Source organism: Tenrec ecaudatus, chromosome 5 (assembly GCF_050624435.1).
Source record: "Tenrec ecaudatus isolate mTenEca1 chromosome 5, mTenEca1.hap1, whole genome shotgun sequence".
NCBI classification, from domain to species: domain Eukaryota; kingdom Metazoa; phylum Chordata; class Mammalia; order Afrosoricida; family Tenrecidae; genus Tenrec; species Tenrec ecaudatus.
In genome coordinates this window covers 72,164,708-72,182,542 of record NC_134534.1, presented here as the reverse complement: position 1 = coordinate 72,182,542, position 17,835 = coordinate 72,164,708, and the positions used below count along the sequence as shown (strand labels likewise).

The window sequence follows — 17,835 nt, the reverse complement described above, 5'->3', positions numbered from 1 at the left end:
TCTTACCACTGCTGACCACTCTTATTGGGACCATAGAAGGTCTGCTTAGAATGTAAGAAAAATATAGAACAAAACTTAAAATTATAATAAAATTCAGACTTGCTGGTCTGCTAGAGCCTGGTAGAACCTCCAAGACTGTGACCCTTCGATCCCCTTGTAACCTGGAGCTGAGCACAGGTCAACAAATTACCGTTCAGCCAAACAATAGGCAGGCCGATGAAGTGAGCAATAGCACCCATGGAAAACATTTTCCTCGGAACATTCAACAATGCAAGACTAAAAAGGCAATATTTGACCCTAAATAAAGCTCAGAAAGAATAGAAGAAAGGGTGAATAGAAATGAAGAACCCAGGAAAGAAGCAGGAAGAGTGCTGTTACATTGAGAATTGCAAAAAAAAAAAAAAAGAAAGAAAAAAAAAAGAGAGAATTGCAACTAATGTTGTGAAACAAAATGTGTATAAATTTTAACCTGAAAAACCATTTTTCTCTGTAAATTTTTATACAAATCACAATTTTAAAAAAATGTGCAGGGATGCTGAGGACACTTGGCTTAGTACTAAGAATGCAGGAAGGAATTTTTTACCATAATGCCAAAAGAGGCAGTGGAGAAAGGCAAGTTTGTCAAATGATAAAGAAGCAATGGGCTAGTAAATTTGGAAAAACCATACACAATAATTAACTTGAAATGGTGTGTTAGGCTGGGTTTTCTAAAGAAATAAAACGAGTGGCATTTATATATACATATATAAATAAAACATTCCGTCAAACGAATGGCCCACACAGCCACAGAGCAGGCAAGCCCAGTTTGGTAAATCTGTGGGTCAGATGCTAAACTGGAGGCCCGCCTTGACTCATGAAGCTGCCAAGGCCAGGGAACTAAGAAGCAGGGAGATGAACCAGGAGACAAGAGGACAAAGCAGGAAGACCACAGTTGGTGTACACAGAGGTGGATTGGCAGGTCAGATGTTAGACTCTGCTGACTCTAGGGTCAGTTGGCAATATGAGCTGTTGGTAGCTCCCAGGACCAGCAGGATACACGACAGGCTACTGACCCAGGTCTCAAGTAGCCTGATGCAGGATCCAGACCAATAGGAAGAAACAGAGGGGGATTTTTCACATGGTCAGATTATATGCACGAAGTAGGCCATACACACCCAAGAAACAGTAAGAGGCTGTGACTTGATAAGGGGTTGCCTTGTTACGCAGAAACGCCTGGAGTTGTGTACATCCTGTTAGGCCCAAACTGCTGCAGATCCTAGTCCAGCCAGGTTGACACAAAACCTATATATCACAGATGAATCATACCTAAATGTTCACGTTTGAAGCTGCTAGGAGAAAATTTAGAAGAATATCTTCATGAATTTAAGATAAGCAAAGATTCCTTAGAAAGAACCCAAAAGCACTGAATATAAAAGAACTGGATAAATTGGACTTACAGCAAAACTAAAAAGGTTTTGTTGGTTTTTTGCCAGGTGCTCTCTAAAACTAAAAAGTTTTTCTTAACAGATGATACCATTTAAAAGAAATGGCAATAGTATATCTGATAAAGACATAACCAGAACTTATAAAAATTCTCCAAATCAGTAAGTAACAGATCCTAACTACTGCCCCCCCCACCACCATGGGTAAAAAATTTGAACAATCACTTCACAAAGCAATATACAAAATGACAAGCAAACAAAGATAAAGTACTCAACACCATCAGTCACCAGGGAAACGCGCAGCCAGTCGCACACCAGCAGGCTGGCTCCATGGGCATAGATGGAACACGTGCAGTCTCAGGAGAGCCTGGCACTTGGTTGAAAGCTCTAATATCACCTTTGCCGAGTTTCTAATAGTTATATCTTTGAATTTGTTTTGTAAGTAAAGTCCAGTGAGACAATGGAGCTTATGCATAGGCAGAGGTGGAAGGCCCAATAGTGCATGGGTCCACTGTGACTTGTCATTCCATATCACATAGCAGCCAAGGCTTCCATAAAACTGATGAATTCCCATGCACAGCAGACCTGCTTGAATTCAGTGCTCCTCTTCCACATCAGCGCAACTTCAACTGAGCAGAAGGGATGCTAAATGGACGCAGAGGGCTTCTCTTTCCTTTCTCACCTAACTTGCTCCCACGCCGAAAGACGGTGCTCTCATTGTGACTCTACAGCACAGGATATAACTGCCCCTGTGGATTTCTGAAACTAAGGATTAGAAAGCCCCATCTTTCTCCCAAAGAGGGGTTGGTGGTCTTGAACTATTGACCTTGTGGATCATAGCCCAACTCATAAGCACTATGCCACCAGTGTTCTTAAGGTATTCTAAGTGAAACAAACAACCGAGGAATCTTACCATATTCTTTCTTACTGGTCACTCCCTTGTGTTTATCAACCATCTATGTTGAAAATGGTGGTATGAAGAAAAGAAAAACCTACAGCAACCCATATAGAGTTCCTTTTCTTCTAATCCTCCATTATTCATCAATAAATCAAAGATAGGTTGAGTGTTGGTGGAATGTATGCCATGAAATAAAAGCGATTTTGTACATCATTCCTACTATTCAGGCAAGAACAAAATATATATACGTTTCCCTGCTACAATCCCAGTGATTCTACATGTGAGTTAAATGCTCCTAGATTTTCATTTAATACTGGCATTGCACAACATAAAGATGAATGGTTAACTTTGTGCTAATATGTTGAATTTTCCATTTTTCTTTATTTGGAATTACAATTGCATTACTTTTTATAAGCACTAAAATATTTTCAAAGGAAAATGCTTTGTATATCTCTAACAGCATTTTCCTCCCCAGCCCCCTGGTTTTGAACAAGGGGCCCATATTTTCATGTTCAATGAGACTTGCAAACTACAAGAGGGTACCCCCACAAAAACCAGAATTTTTTTTCAAAAATATATACTTTTTTACAAAACAACCTTATCACCTTCAAAATATTCTCCATTACACATAATGCATTTGTCAAATCTGCAATTCCATTCTTGGAAACATTTTTCAAACTCATCTGTTTGGATGGCTGACAGCACTTCCCTCGTTTTTTCTTCTCCTCTTCTACATCATCAAATCACTGTCCTTTCATGTCCCTCTCCAATCATGAAAACAAATGGAAGTCGCATGCAGTGAGGTCAGGTGAGTAAGGTGCATGGGGCAAGAGAGACATGCTGTTTTTTGCTCAAAACTGGCACACTGAGCTGGCTGTGAACAGGTGCATTGTCATGGTGGCAAAACCAGTCCCCTGCTGCCACAAATCAGTCCTTTATTGTCTCACACTGTTACACAATGTTTTCAGAACCTCTAGAGAGAAATCTTGATTCACAGTCTGACCTAGTGGAATGAACTCCAAATGCACTGCATCCTTTCAGGAAGTTGACAGACATACAGAATGAGGTTTGTCATTAATTGACATTTCACCTTTTTGAAATGAGAAAACTACTCGTACATACACTTCAGTTTTTCCGATATCACTGTCCTTGTAAGATGTATTCAACATCACAACTGTTTCTGTGCCATTTTTCCCAACCAGGAAACAAAATTTCACAGCTGCACACTGTTCTCTTAAATCATTCATTGCAAAAAAAAAACAAACAAACAAGGTTTGATGGAAATTGCTTTTATGAAAAAATTCACAGTGACCAGAGGGAACCTTCCCAGGTGATGCCACTGGGTGCACTAACTCAGAGCAAGTCTGCACCCAGCAAAATTCTGATTTTTGTGGGGGTGGGTACCCCCTCATATGTAGCTGGCCCTACCAGAATGACAAATTTTAAAGACTGACAAAACCAACTATTCAGAATTACCTTATGTTTGGTGGATTTTTGCTTTGGTATTGAATGTGATAATGCCATCAGATGTTAGTAATATACACAGGAAGAATCATTTGAGGGGGGAAATTATACATCTAATTTTGAATATGTTGAATTTGAGATGCATTCTTCCTCTGCAAGTATAGTTCATATTCTCTCCAAGTCTTTTCTTCTTTCACACCCACATGGCTGTCCCTCTGTCATTTTTTCCTACAAAATAAAATTCATTACTTAATTTCAGCCTCCCTTGTAAGTCTGCAGTGTATGACCAATACTTCTAGTCCTCTGCCTACTCTATCCAGATGCCTGGCCACACAATTCTGGACTCATGCTTTGGAATGCTGGTTCTTGTCAAGCTGTGGGATATTTACACATTCACATATTTGTCTTGCTTTATTCTTTTTAAAGCTGATGTTCTAATTTGGTCTTATCTCATCCTTACCGCTCTAAGTATATACAGTAAAATTCTATGTAGTAATATTTGTTATTAATTTTAGATAAATAGACCAAAATGAACCTAAGTACCAATGGCTAATCTGTTTGGACTTAGTTCTAGAGAACAGAAGCATTACAGTTTACATCCCAGGAAAGAAGTTTGGGGATGATATCGATCAACAAGTAACATTTCCAGTTCAGTGCAGCTTTTGGTCATTTGTTGACATGGATTCATGCCCAAGGAGAAATGCACAGAAAACCAACACTCTCATTGGTCAAATGGTAAGGCATATATAAATATATACTTGTTCAAGTAGTTCCCAGATGGTTACACAACTTGATAAATGTATTCAGTGATGGTCACACAACATGAGCATATTTGGTGCCACTAAATTTAATGTTACATTGGCAAATGTTGTTTTACATAGAAGGAATTCAGGAAGTTCACGAAAAAATTCCATTCTAATTCTCTTTTTGAAGCCCCCTTGTATATTTATAACAGTTGAAACCATTTTCTTAGAATTTACTCACATTTTAAAATATTTTCTTAGTATTTTTGTAACTAACCCATTGCTATTCTTCCCATAATAGAACTAAATAATTATGCATTCAAGATTTTAAAAAAAATTTGTAGTTGTGGGTTTCAGGTGTCTATTCACTAGAATTTACCATTTGAGAAGACAATTGGGAAGCCTTTCGAGAATACAGTGCAAGAAAATACTTAGTAAAGATTATTTTAAAATAATTGATTGCCACAGCATTCCCATGCTTTTAAGGACTCCGTTACACATTTATAATTTATAACTTCCAAATAGCTTGTGAAAATGTCAGTTTGCTTGCCTTTGACATTTGGTTTGATATAGGATTGCAGTTTGATCCCAGCTAATCTTGTGGAAGCATTTGGATTACTGATTAACTGCAATGAATCCTCTCCTTGCAACCCGCTTCTCTCTACTGTACAACATACCCTTAAAAAAGCCATGGATCCTGAAGGGCTGCTTTATGTAGCATCGAAACAATTCCTGACTGAAGATTTTGAAAAGGTAACTAGACAAAATGATTATCCAGAATACTTGTATTACTGTTTCTCACTTAAAAGTAAATAAATATAATAGCATTTTGAACATTCAGATTTTTTTAATTTTAAGATTCCTTTTTCCCACTTTCTTAGAGCTCTTAATCATTTGCAGGGCTTATATAGAAACCATTTAGGATTATATTTAAAATAAACAACTGCAGAAGGAAATGTATATTAAAATACTGACTTTATTTATCTCACGTATCGCTGTCCAAATCAGCCTAGCTTTAAGAATCTCAGTAAAGAGAAAATCAAATTGCTTTTTTCAGATGGGCAGTTCTTTTTTGTTGTTGTTAATTCAACAGTTTTTATTTGTACAATTTAACGAACTTCATTACATTGTTTGAATTCTTCTACTCTCATTAACACGGAAGGTTCCCTTCTAGCCAAGGCATGGGTGAGCCTCTCAAGGCGCTCGTAAAAGGGCGTGAGGCTCAAGGAAGGCTGCTTTTATAAAACGAGGTCAGCTATAATGGTATATACTTTTGACAAGACCTTCGGGGTATCTTGGGCTTAAGGTTTAAAGATTCCTCAGGACAATGGTTTCAGGGAATAGTCCACCCTCCAGGTCTTCAGAAAATCTAGAATCTGTGGGGATTGAAACCCTGTTGTGCACTCTCCACTTTTTGCCCAGCATTCTTCTATGGAGTCTGTGAGGGGACTATTCAGGAGTAATGGGCACCATTTAGTTCTTCTGGTCACATGACAAAGAAGGCAGTTGGTCAGAGAGGCAATTTGCCATGTTTCCTCTTCCAATTCCTGATTCTCTTTCTTCTCTTACTCCTGGCGAAGAGAGATCAATTGTTGTTTTTCTTAATCGTTTTATTAGGGGCTAAGCAACTCTTTTTTCATACAACTCTTATCACAATCCATACATACATTAATTGTGTAAAGCACATTTGTACATTCATTGCTCTCATCATTCTCAAAACATTTGCTCTCCACTTAAGCCCTTGGCATCAGGTCCTCATTTTTCCCCTCCCTCCCTGCCCCCACCTCCTTCATGTGCCCTTGATAATTTATAAATTATTTTGTCATATCTTGCCCTGTCCGACATCTCCCTTCACCCACTTCTCTGTTGTCCGTCCCCCAAGGAGGAGGTCACATGTAGATCCTTGTAATCAGTACCCTCTTTCCAACCCACTCTCCTTCTACCCTCCCAGTATCACCACTCACACCACTGGTCCTGAAGGTATCCTCCCTGGATTCCTTGTGTTTCCAGTTCCCATCTGTACTAGTATACATCCTCTGGTCTAGCCACACTTGCAAGGTAGAATTCGGATCATGATAGTGGGTGGGGGGAGGAAGCATTTAGGAACTAGAGGAAGTTGTATTTTTCATCGGTGGTACATTGCACCTTGACTGGCTTGTCTCCTCCCCTCGACCCCTCTACAAGGGGATCTTCAGTGGCCGACAAATGGGCTTTGGGTATCCATTCTACACTTCCCCCTCATTCACTATGGTAAGATTTTTTTTGTTATGATGCCTTATACCTGATCCCTTCGACACCTCGTGATCGTACAGGCTGGTGTGCTTCATCCAATGTGGGCTTTGTTGCTTCTGAGCTAGATGGCCGCTTGTTTACCTTCAAGCCTTTAAGACCCCAGACACGATATCTTTTGATAGCTGGGCACCATCAACTTTCTTCATCACATTTACTTATGCACCCATTTGCCTTCAGTAATCGTATCATGGAGGCGAGCACACAATGATATGATTTTTTGTTCTTTGATGCCTGATAACTGATCCCTTCGGCACCTCATGATCACACAGGCTGGTGTGCTTCTTCCATGTGGGCTTTGTTGCTTCTGAGCTAGATGGCTGCTTGTTTACCCTCAAGCATTTAAGACCCCAGACACTGTATCTTTTGATAGACGGGCATCATCAGTTTTCTGCACCACATTTGCTTATTCACCCACTTTGTCTTCAGTGGTTTTGTCTGGAAGGTGAGCATCATAGAATGCCAATTTAATATAAGAAAGTATTCTTGCATTGAGGGAGTACTTGAGTGGAGGCCCAATGTCCTTCTGTTACCTTAATACTAAACCTATAAATATAGGCATATAGATCTATTTCCCCATCCTCATATATAAATATATTTGCATATGTACATGTCTTTATCTAGACCTCTATAAATGCCCTTTGCCTCCCAGCTCTTTCCTCTATTTCCCTTGACTTTCCTCCTGTCCCACTATTATGCTCAGTCCCCACCTGGGTTTCAGCAATACCTCTTGGTTACATTACCCGTGATCATGCCCTACCAGGCTTCCCACACCTACCTCCCCACCAATTTGGATCACTAGTTGTTCCCTTGTCCCTGGGTTTACCAACACCACTTCCTTTCCCCCCACCTTGCCCTATCCCATGTCCTCCCGGAACTGTGGGTCCCATTGTTTTCTCCTCCAGATTGTTCATCCAGCCCATCCTATTTAGACAGACCTGCGGAGATAATAACATGCACAAAAACAAGACAGAGCAAAACCAACCAACAATATACAACAAAACAACAACAATGACAAAAAAAACCCCCAAAGCAAAACACAAGTAAGAAAAGCCTGTAGTTAGTTCAAGGATCGTTTCTTGGCCTTTAGGAGTGTTTTCCAGTCCAGTCTGTTGGGGTACCAAGGCCTAGCCCCAAAGTCCACCCTTCAGCATTCCTTGGGGACCTTGCCGCTCCATTCCCTTGCTGTACCGCTGCATTCCCCCAGTGCTTTGCAGATGGGCAATTCTTATGAAAGGCTGCATAGATGTGGTCATTTGCATTTTACAGACTAGTCAAGGAGATTTCTACGCGGATGCTGTCAGCATTTTGACTTCACAGAACGTCCAGCAGCCCAGTACATAAACTACTGGGCCACCACACCCTGTGCATTCTACTCAAGGAATAAATTCTGAAGGGCCAGTGGAAATTGTGCAGCAGAAGGAGAATAAAGAGGGCAAGATCTAGTCAAGAGCCATCCCTTTTAAAAAGTTATATGTCAAATATAAACAACCTTTTTGTAGTAACAATCTTATCCTTTTTTTGTTTTGGTTCTATCTTAAATAAGCTGAAAATAGCTTAAATGAAGTCTGGAAATTATATCAGAGGAGGAGGGTCTTCCTAACAACAACAGCCCACAAAACCACAATCGCTATCGTGCTGAAGATTTATTCTCGACTCAAAATCCCATTGAATCTCTAAACCACCGTAGTTGTTAACACAGTGCTCTCATATTGCAAGTGTTGGGTAAAGTGTTCTTTAAAAGGAAAGAAAGGAAGTAAGGAGAGGAAATAGTTTTAGGGACAATGGAAGAAAATTAGAAATAAACTGTTAGGAGAATTAAATCTAGTCCAAGAGAAAATGAGCTCATGAGAGGTGAAATTATGACCTGATAATCACTCAGATCCATTGCAGAGGGGGGGAAATGCACTGGGAGAAAGAGGTTATTCTGTGTGAACTTTAATATTCTTTCCAAGTATAAGATTATATGTTCAATGGTTTTAGGAAAGCCGCAAATACTTGCCCAATGTTTATGTAAATAAAATATGCAAACTCTTAAAATGTTAGTGTACTCTGGATTATTTGTAGTAACAATTCCACAATGAAAACTTGAATCTTACATTTCCATACTTTTAGCTACTGGCTTTTGCAAAAACTTTGAATGTAGAATTCAGCTTGGAGGCAGAGAGAATGATTCATGGCTATTATCTAGCAAGCCGCAGAATCCGAACAGATTCTATATGTGGATCAAAACTGTCAACATCTGCCTTAAAATATTTGTAGGTATTTAACTTTTTAAAAAAGATTTTTAAAATTCGTATTGATTAATCAATGTGTTTTGGTTTAACCTCTTTATATTCCACTTGTTTCTCCATTTGTTTGTTTGACAATCTACCTGTTCAAAAGAATTTTAGAGGAAAAAAAAGAATTTTGGGTGACAACCATTTGATGATACATTTTTAATAGAAAGTGAAATTAATGTGTTCTACTTTCTAATGTAATATTTAATAGACTCAAATCATATTGAGCTTAAGAACTTTTTAAATGGTATATTCCACTTATTTAGGAATTTATTTAACTTTCTTCTATATCTTGAGACTTTCAGCACACAGGTCTTGAATATCATTGACATTAAGTACTAAATATTTTACAGTGTGCTTAAAAGCTGTTAAAATTCTATTTTCCTCTGTTTTTCCTCTGTAGTAAAAAGATATCTTGTATTTAAACTCACACACTTTCGTTTACATGACTTTATTATCTATACCTGATTTTTAATGTGAAAATTCTATTTTTTCACACTGTAGAAATAAATACTGTGAATGGGGGTGGGGTGTTTATGAAACCAGCAAAGCAAATAATCCACCACTCAGAAGAGTCATAGCCCAACATCTATTGCTCCCACATCCATCGGCAGGTACCTAATAGCACCCCACCTTTACTTCTCTAGTGAAGTGGAGCAGAATGACACGTCTTTCTCTGGAAGGCTGTGTGTACATTCTTTCCTGGTCAACATTCTTAGAAGGGGCTTGAAGATTTCAAAAACATAACAATCACATTTATAAATATGTAAACTGGAAAGATCTTCACAGGCTCGATGATGTCCTAGACTAAGAAATAATAGGATCAATATAAAGCTCTCAAATCCAAACTCCACAGTGAATATGTAGGTAAGAAAGGATATAGCTTACTATCAAAAGATACAGACTTAAATTTTCTTCATTTTTATATTTGACGCAAAAATATATTTATGAATAATACTGAGATTTAGGACTGTACTAGAATATCTAGAAGCAAGAAAGTGCTTCTTTTGCCTTTACTCACACCTGTAGTACTGTACTGACCAGAGTATTACTTAGCAAATGCCACTGACAAGAAGAGTAGCTAAGATGGTGAGGGCCTGAAAATGATGTCTTGTAACATAGTAAAGGAACTGGGAATGTTTACCTAGGAGGGGGAAACTGTTAAAGTTGTCTTGAAGTGGTTGAGAACTGTTACATTTAAGAAGCATTAGGCTGTTCTCTTGTCCTAGAAAACAGAATGAGGGGCCAATGGACAGAAATTTCAGTGAAGCTAAATTTGTAGGTTGGTTGAAAACTTTAAAATGGCTTTACTTACGTGAACTCATAATGCCATATAAATTACTACTATCTCTATTTTATAGAACTTAAAAAAAAATAAAGCCTTCAGAACTTAAACAATTGATAAAATCACACAGCTACTAACTGCTAGACTCAACACAGGTTTTCTGTTTTTCAAGTTATTCACGTAAATCACTTCTCTCTTACTGAAAACTCAAGGGAGATCTTTCAGGTCATTGATCTTATTTATTTTTAAAATAGAAAGAAGTTTATAAAAAGAATGAATTGCATAATGAAGCAGTGAATCCTAGGAGGGGGTTCAATAGGACTGAGTACCATGGGCTGTTACAGAAATTAATTTATCTGATGAGACTTTGAAATCTAAAATCCCTTCTAACTCTGAAATTCCAGAATTTTCCGAGGACTCCAGATAGATGAACAGTGAGAAAATGTCCAGGATACATTTCTAAGAAAGAGATAGATTAATTTCCACAACCACATATTTACCTGAGCAGAGATTGGAAGTAGGAGAGTTGGAGGGTAGAATGATAACAAGAAGTCAGTAACTTTTTCAGAATCCATGTGTTATAGAACAATCTATTCAAACTAGTAGGTGGAGGATGGGGAGTTTCAAAACAGAACAATTTTTTTTAATGTAAGCTTATGATCGTTAAAAGTGTGGCTAAAGCTCGCGTGTCTTGTTTTGCAGCCCAAATATGTATTGCTTTCATGTAAACATTCTGAGTGGCATTTCCCCCTTTTTCTTTTAGAGTTTCCCTCTCTGAAGCACACGCTCGACTAAACTTGAGGAATAAAGTGCTTCAAGAAGATGTGCTAATTGCAGTCTTACTGTTTGAAACATCTCTTACACTGAAATATGGTAATTATCCTTATCTAGGACATTAAAATGCTACATGTACACGTTAGAAAAAGGTATCTTAATAAGCCTTTATCCAAAAAATTATGGAAAAATTTTAAGTTTTATTAGCAATAAAACTTTATTAGCTTGCTATCCACATAATATACAATTCAATAGTTCCACCATATCAAGAAGAGTTGTACAATCGTTACAATTTTAGAACATTTTCTTCCTTGCACTAATTGTTACTCATGTAATTTTTTCTCAATTGTGGCAAAAATATACACAAAACAATCGCCCATTCTACATGCCTAATTCAGTGCCATTAATGATACTCTGTGGTGGGCAACCATTATTCGGACCTTGCCCATATTATTCCACCACAGGACCTTGCCCATATTATTCCACCACCTGACTGTCTTCCTTAGCGAAGTATCTGCTCATGTTGGCTACGAGGTTTGAAGTTTAATTTAGCATCCTTTAAAAATAAAACAAAGCATTGGTTAAGCAGTGCCCACAAGGATGAGGTATGTAGCCATAGAAACTGTGATCCCCTTGCATTGCCACTTTTCTTGAATTGCTCTTTTAACACCATCCTATAGCGTTTGATTATTTAAACTTCGCGGAGCTCACGATGGGGCTCAGGAGTCCTGATGGGGTAGTGGTTATGCGTTGGATTGCTAACTAACCTCAAGGTTGCCTATTGGTATTGATTTAAAAATACAGAAAAAAGATGAGTCGCTGAAGTGAAAAAAAAAGAGTAATATTGTAATATTAGATTCCAGTGGTAGAACGTGGCTGAATATTTTTCCATGGTAGTTCTTTAGGAAAGACTTATTGAGGGGAAAAAAAGGCATTTCTTGAAGGAACTAAAACTGTAAAGATTGATTTTCCCCCATTTTGTTTACAAAAAGTTCCAGTTAACTATAATTTTAAGAGTTCCTTAAATGCAACTAAGTATACCAGGAAAATGGTTCCTACTAAGGGATATTAGAGCACTAAGCCAGGTGTACCACCGAGGGACTTGGAGACTCTCTAAAAAGTTCATGGGAAAATTCTACTACCTTTTTATTCTATTTTCCCACAGGCTTTTTGAAACTTTCATGTATGATTTATGATTATTTCAGTCAACAAAATATTTATTCAGTAGTAACTAGGTGTGTAACACACTGGGTAAACATGGTAAACAAAATGGCCTTGGTCCAGATAGTTTACTGGCTGAAGGAAGATATTAAAAAAGTAAATACAAATATGTAAGGTAGATTGAGATAGATTCTATTAGGTAATGAAGAGTATGCTATAAAAAACAGAGCTATAAAAGAAGAATCGAGACTTGCTTTGACTGGTTTATAGGGAGATCTGAGATTGTATTTGAGCTGATACCTGAGGGATGAGAATTCCAGGTAAAGACCTTTTTTTTTTTTTAAGAGAGCAGATACTAAAGCATTATGTGCAGTAGAGAGGAATCTAATGGTATTACAGCAGTGGTTCTCAACCTGTAACCTGTGGGTCGCGACCCCTTTGGGGGTCAATCGACCCTTCCACAGGGGTGACCTAAGACCATCGGAAAACACACTCTATTGTCTCCAGGCAGGTCCGCCCACATGAGTACCCGGCATGAAAACTGTGAACCATGCTACACCATGCTTCAAGACAAAATTTCGTTTGTCAATAGAAATAATTATTTCACAATATATAATTACAATGTTTTTGTGATTAATCACTGTTTTAATTATGTAACAATGAGAATACATCCTATCAGATATTTACGATTCATAACTAGCAAAATTATGAAGTAGCAACAAAAACAATGTTATGGTTGGGGGTCACCCCAGCATGGGCATCAGGAAGGTTGAGAACCACGGCCTCATAGGAAAGGGAAGCTCAGAAGTCCTTAAAAAGGTGGAAGCAGATGCGGTCTAGAAGTCATTCAGTTGATGGGAGCAACTAAATGGCTGCAACGCAAAACCGGTTTACAGATTTGATTATGTGAAGGGGCTCCTCATATATTCTACGTGTGATCAGCTGAAAATTAGATTTGAGAAGAGTGGAATGTAAGCTATGGGGGAGAGGTCAAGTTTACTAGAAAAATTTGGCAGTGGGCTTGCCAGGCAGTGACTGCTTTAAGGTTGATTAGGATTCCCCAGATGACCCAGTTATATGACCAGGTCAGAGCTTTAGGTAGATGAGTGTGGCAGAAAACTGTGGAGGGCCAAGGAATGGAAATAATTGCAAGACAATTTAAAGAAGGTATGAAGTAAAATATCTGGCACACTAGAGCAAGTGAGTTAACCATATGGTGGGGGAGGCATTTGCTAAGTATGTGATGTCTCATGGGATTATTTGTCTGAAAGTGAGGTTAGGACACTGCTCATCCAGACTCAATGGTTGGTGGGGAAGATCATGCACCAGGTGCTGAGGTGGTGGCATCACTGTGGAGTAGCATGAGAGGGATTTACACCAAGGGAAAGGTCTGGAAGCAGCAAAAGTCCCATTAAATAGGTTCTGTCAGGTAATGTGAAGGTATGGAGAATTTACAGAAAAAAACTTGCTCCCTTTAAAGACTTCAGACTGTTCTGAATTTTCCAGTAAGTGGTGCCTTACGGCTGATGACAGCTTTTAGTAGAGATTGACCAACTATATTCCTGATCTGCCTTATTCACCCATGAAATGTAGAATATAAAGTTCAATGTATTCAACCCACAGAAGTAATGGTCTGGAAAAACTTTAGCTTCCTCCTTAACTACCCATTTAGCCTTCTATCAAACTCCCCCCCCCCCAAAAAAAACCCAATACCTCAAAGCCCAACTTCTACCCCCTCACTCCTCAGCTTCAAAATGACTCAATGGTAAATTTTACATGCAACAATCAGCACTTTCCGGACGGGTCTGGTTATCTACTCATTTTACCAAGCCAAGAGTTCAAATTAAAGTCAGCTTTAATTAAGTATTAAAATACTCTCTAAGTTAAGCGGATAAAACATTAGATTTTGGTACAGTATGTGACAGTATTTCTCATGATCCAGCTACTCAGTATCCCCTCTTCTTTTTAGGGGCTACCTTATTTTGTGTTGCTCCAAATGCAGTATTTCCATTCGATATGTACAATGAAGAATACTTGGAAAAAAGGGACATGTATCTGATTCAGTGTCAACAACAGCTTCATCAGTTTATTGCCACTTATGGACCTGGGACAACTATTTTCTCTAGTGATGAATAAGCAGCTTGAGCTTTCTCATTTCTATTTAATTGGAAAAAAAGGAAATTGATTTTTAGTAATAGTTCAGGTAGAACTATAATGAGAAATATAAAACGCTGAACTATGTTACAGGATGTTGACAATACTTTAGAATCCTTCCATTTAAATTAATCCTTACACTTTTGAGGATTCTTTTCTCTACCCACTCATTCAACAAGTATTTACTAACACCTACTTAACAGTGCCAGGCTCTAGATAAAGACAATTTGAATTTTCAGAAAGCAAATATTTAATGGACTAGACTATTTCATGCCAAAGATCAGAATGTGAATATCCCACAAGTACGTTAAAAAAAACAGGTCTAGTTAGTTACTAAGAATCAAAGTTTTAAGACTTGCTATTTTTAAAAAACAAACTTTATTTCCCATCAAACTAGTATCCAAACATGTTCTTTCTTCATGACTACGAAGTCCCAATGTCAAATAAAGTTTTCTTCACTTGCTCCATTTGCCGTCTTCATGATTTCGCCAAACCTCAAAAACAGAAACCCCACAAATATAAGAAACAGTAAAAAGCATTCTATATTTAAAAGCATTACAGATGACCCTCAAAAACCTAACATCCAGAAAAAAAAGTCAAGAGGCTCTCAATAGAAAATGGTTTCTTAAAGACCTTTGGAGTATTTATTTATACTTGTAAACTGATAGGTGTATGATTGTTAGACAAATCCTGTTTACTTACTTGATACAAAGCAGAATACCACTGGGTCAGGGACTTGAACATTCACCAGCAGCTACACCTACAGGCTGAAGAGACAGAACATTTCATCTACTATATTAAAAAAGTACATTCAATAATGTATTGAAGATGAATTACTGGCAACTCAGTTTCAAGATGTTCTTCAAAGGAACTCTCAGATGGGTAAACGGCAAAAGTAATTGGAAGTCATCATAGTGCCAGTTATTAAACCTATCTATGTAAAAACATATATAATTTAGATATTGTTCTCCACGGACAATACCATTTTAAAAAACATACATAGAGTAACTCACATGTGATTCTTGGTTCCACATGTAGCTGCCATCCTCGTGGTTTTTCCAGACATTCTTGACAAATTTGGGGTGACCTTTATGTATCTTCCAACCTCAGACTTTGTTGCACCTGTAAATTAAGTAATTCCTTGTGAATTCTCATTTGTACTTGCATCTTAAAAATTCAGAGATTAAAAAATAAAAATTTTAAGTCCTTCTTATGTAAGATCTATACTGATCAAGAACCTTAAATCTACAAGCCTTGATTCCCAATCTACTAACATTGAGATTATGAGTAATTTTTTACTCATTCTATGTAAGAGGCTTGCTCAATTATCTTCCAACCTCAGACTTTGTTGCACCTGTAAATTAAGTAATTCCTTGTGAATTCTCATTTGTACTTGCATCTTAAAAATTCAGAGATTAAAAAATAAAAATTTTAAGTCCTTCTTATGTAAGATCTATACTGATCAAGAACCTTAAATCTACAAGCCTTGATTCCCAATCTACTAACATTGAGATTATGAGTAATTTTTTACTCATTCTATGTAAGAGGCTTGCTCAATTTCTGTAGTCAAAACTGACAAGCGCAAATTATAAAGTACAATTTTAGTCGGTTGGTAATTTATTATATGAAGTAGCACCAAAATAAATAAAAATCTAACCAGATATCACCAATAAAATTCAGAAGAAAAACATTGGGGAGGGGAGCCACACAATACTGTGGCAAAAACACTGTACAAGCCATTTATGATATTCAGCACTGTGGCAGTATAGATTTTAAGACATAATATTCCTAATGAGAAAAGCCTACTTGCTTTTCTGAGTTTGACAAGGATGATATATGAGCTGGGTTAAAGGTTATAAAAGTGCGCATGCCTCCACCTAAAAACCTATCATAGCAAACCTAGATCAGTCCCAGGCTGTATTATATTGGCATCATTATCAGATGCAGCTCTACAGAATTAGATCCAAGCTGCCCAAGCATGTTTAGGAGCAGCAAAAGGCATGGTCAAAGCATGCAGCCCCCCCCATACTCCAGAAAGAAAAATCACTGAACCAGGGAACCACTGGGAATGATTGATGTTGATCCATTTGCATTGTGCTTAGAAACTTAATGCATCGTTTTAAATTTTAAAAAATTCAACACTAATAAATGAATATAGCACTTATGCCACCTAGTCCTCAAAAAAATAAAGACCAACTAGAGATACCAAATATTAACTATTTTAAACCTCACACCACCAGTTAAATGGCTTAAATAAAGTAATGGGCCTTGTTTGAAAGGGGAGGCGCATTTCACGCCAACCATATCTCACCTAGACATTTGTTTTGACAAAGTCCTTGTCTCCTGGCTATTAGTTTTCTACTGTATCAATTATTTGTAAATACAAGCATCTAGAAAAGACACTTAAACTCAGATCCAGGAACAAGGGCCAGTGCCTGTCTCTAGAGGGCAGCGTGGGCCGGCTGCCCGAGGTCCCCGCCAGGCAGGCAGGGGCTGGTGACCTTGGGGACAACAGCCCAACCCCGAACTCGCTAGGCCAGAAAAGACGGCTGTAACATCCATGATAATCCTCCCCTTTATGAAGGGCCCCCTTATTTCAGAAAAGCCCACTCTGAGCAGTCAAGCAACCTCCCGGTTGCGCACGTGGGTGCAGCGGGGACAGAGCGAAGCCACTGGTCACTCCAGCCTGCCAGCAGCCGAGGGCCCTTCGCGGGCTTCCTTCCAATTGGTCTCTGCTGCTGAAAACCACCCAAACCGGAGTCCTGCCTCGGAGAAGGGCCCCTCTCCAAAAACGCTGCCCGGGGGGCGCAGGGGTCGCGCAGGCACCCCGAGGGAAACCCGTCCGTCAGCTACCCAGTGGGGGAGGGCGGCCCCAAGCCAGCCCCGCGGTCCCAGCGCTTCCCACCGCCGAAGAGATGGGCCGAATCCCGGGGCGCACAGCGTTGGGGGCCCGAAGGATCAGGGTTGTAGCCACAGGGAGCCCCACCTTAAACAGTCCGGCCACCAGGCCCGCCGCGAGCGCCCAGCCACGCGGCTGGGGCCAGAAGGCGCGTCCCGCTCGCTCCGCAGCCATGCCGAAAAGGAGGAACCGGGGCTCCGGGCCGCACTTAAGGCCCCCACCCCATCCAGGTCAGGGCCCGCCCCTTCCGGTCAGGCGCGCCCTTCCTTCCGGATCCGCCCCTTCCGGTCTGGCGCGCGCCCTGGGCGTGGCCACGTCTGTCGCCCGCCCCCTGGGCCAGTTTCCCAAGTTTGGGCACATTTCAAAATTCTGACGGTCGCTTAGAACCCACAGAATCTTAAAACTCCAGAGTATCTCTCCTAAAGCGCTTTGCATTGGATTGCAAATGTATCGTGTTACAATACAAAG

General features: G+C 39.1%; 1 protein-coding gene, 1 long non-coding RNA gene and 1 other non-coding gene across 3 annotated transcripts in view; 1 reads left to right on the top strand and 2 right to left on the bottom strand.

Annotated features, from left to right (window-relative positions):
* The window catches only part of MCMDC2 (minichromosome maintenance domain containing 2), a 29,675-nt gene extending 15,050 nt beyond the window's left edge, over positions 1-14,625 (top strand). The window contains exons 10-14 of the mRNA XM_075549609.1: positions 4,352-4,518; positions 5,100-5,279; positions 8,931-9,073; positions 11,143-11,252; positions 14,284-14,625. Coding sequence (XP_075405724.1) covers positions 4,352-4,518; positions 5,100-5,279; positions 8,931-9,073; positions 11,143-11,252; positions 14,284-14,450 — 767 coding nt within the window. The 3' untranslated portion in view covers positions 14,451-14,625. The remainder of the gene's footprint in view (positions 1-4,351; positions 4,519-5,099; positions 5,280-8,930; positions 9,074-11,142; positions 11,253-14,283) is intronic.
* A 202-nt stretch (positions 14,626-14,827) lies between these two features.
* On the bottom strand, positions 14,828-17,604 carry LOC142448098 (uncharacterized). The gene is made up of 4 exons (XR_012784502.1): positions 17,455-17,604; positions 15,482-15,590; positions 15,171-15,235; positions 14,828-14,962 (listed from the first exon to the last, which is right to left on the bottom strand). It is a non-coding gene; the product is annotated as an uncharacterized LOC142448098 (long non-coding RNA).
* On the bottom strand, positions 15,304-15,390 carry LOC142449693 (small nucleolar RNA SNORD87). Its single transcript, XR_012784812.1, has one exon. It is a non-coding gene; the product is annotated as a small nucleolar RNA SNORD87 (small nucleolar RNA).
* Positions 17,605-17,835: the final 231 nt, after the last annotated feature.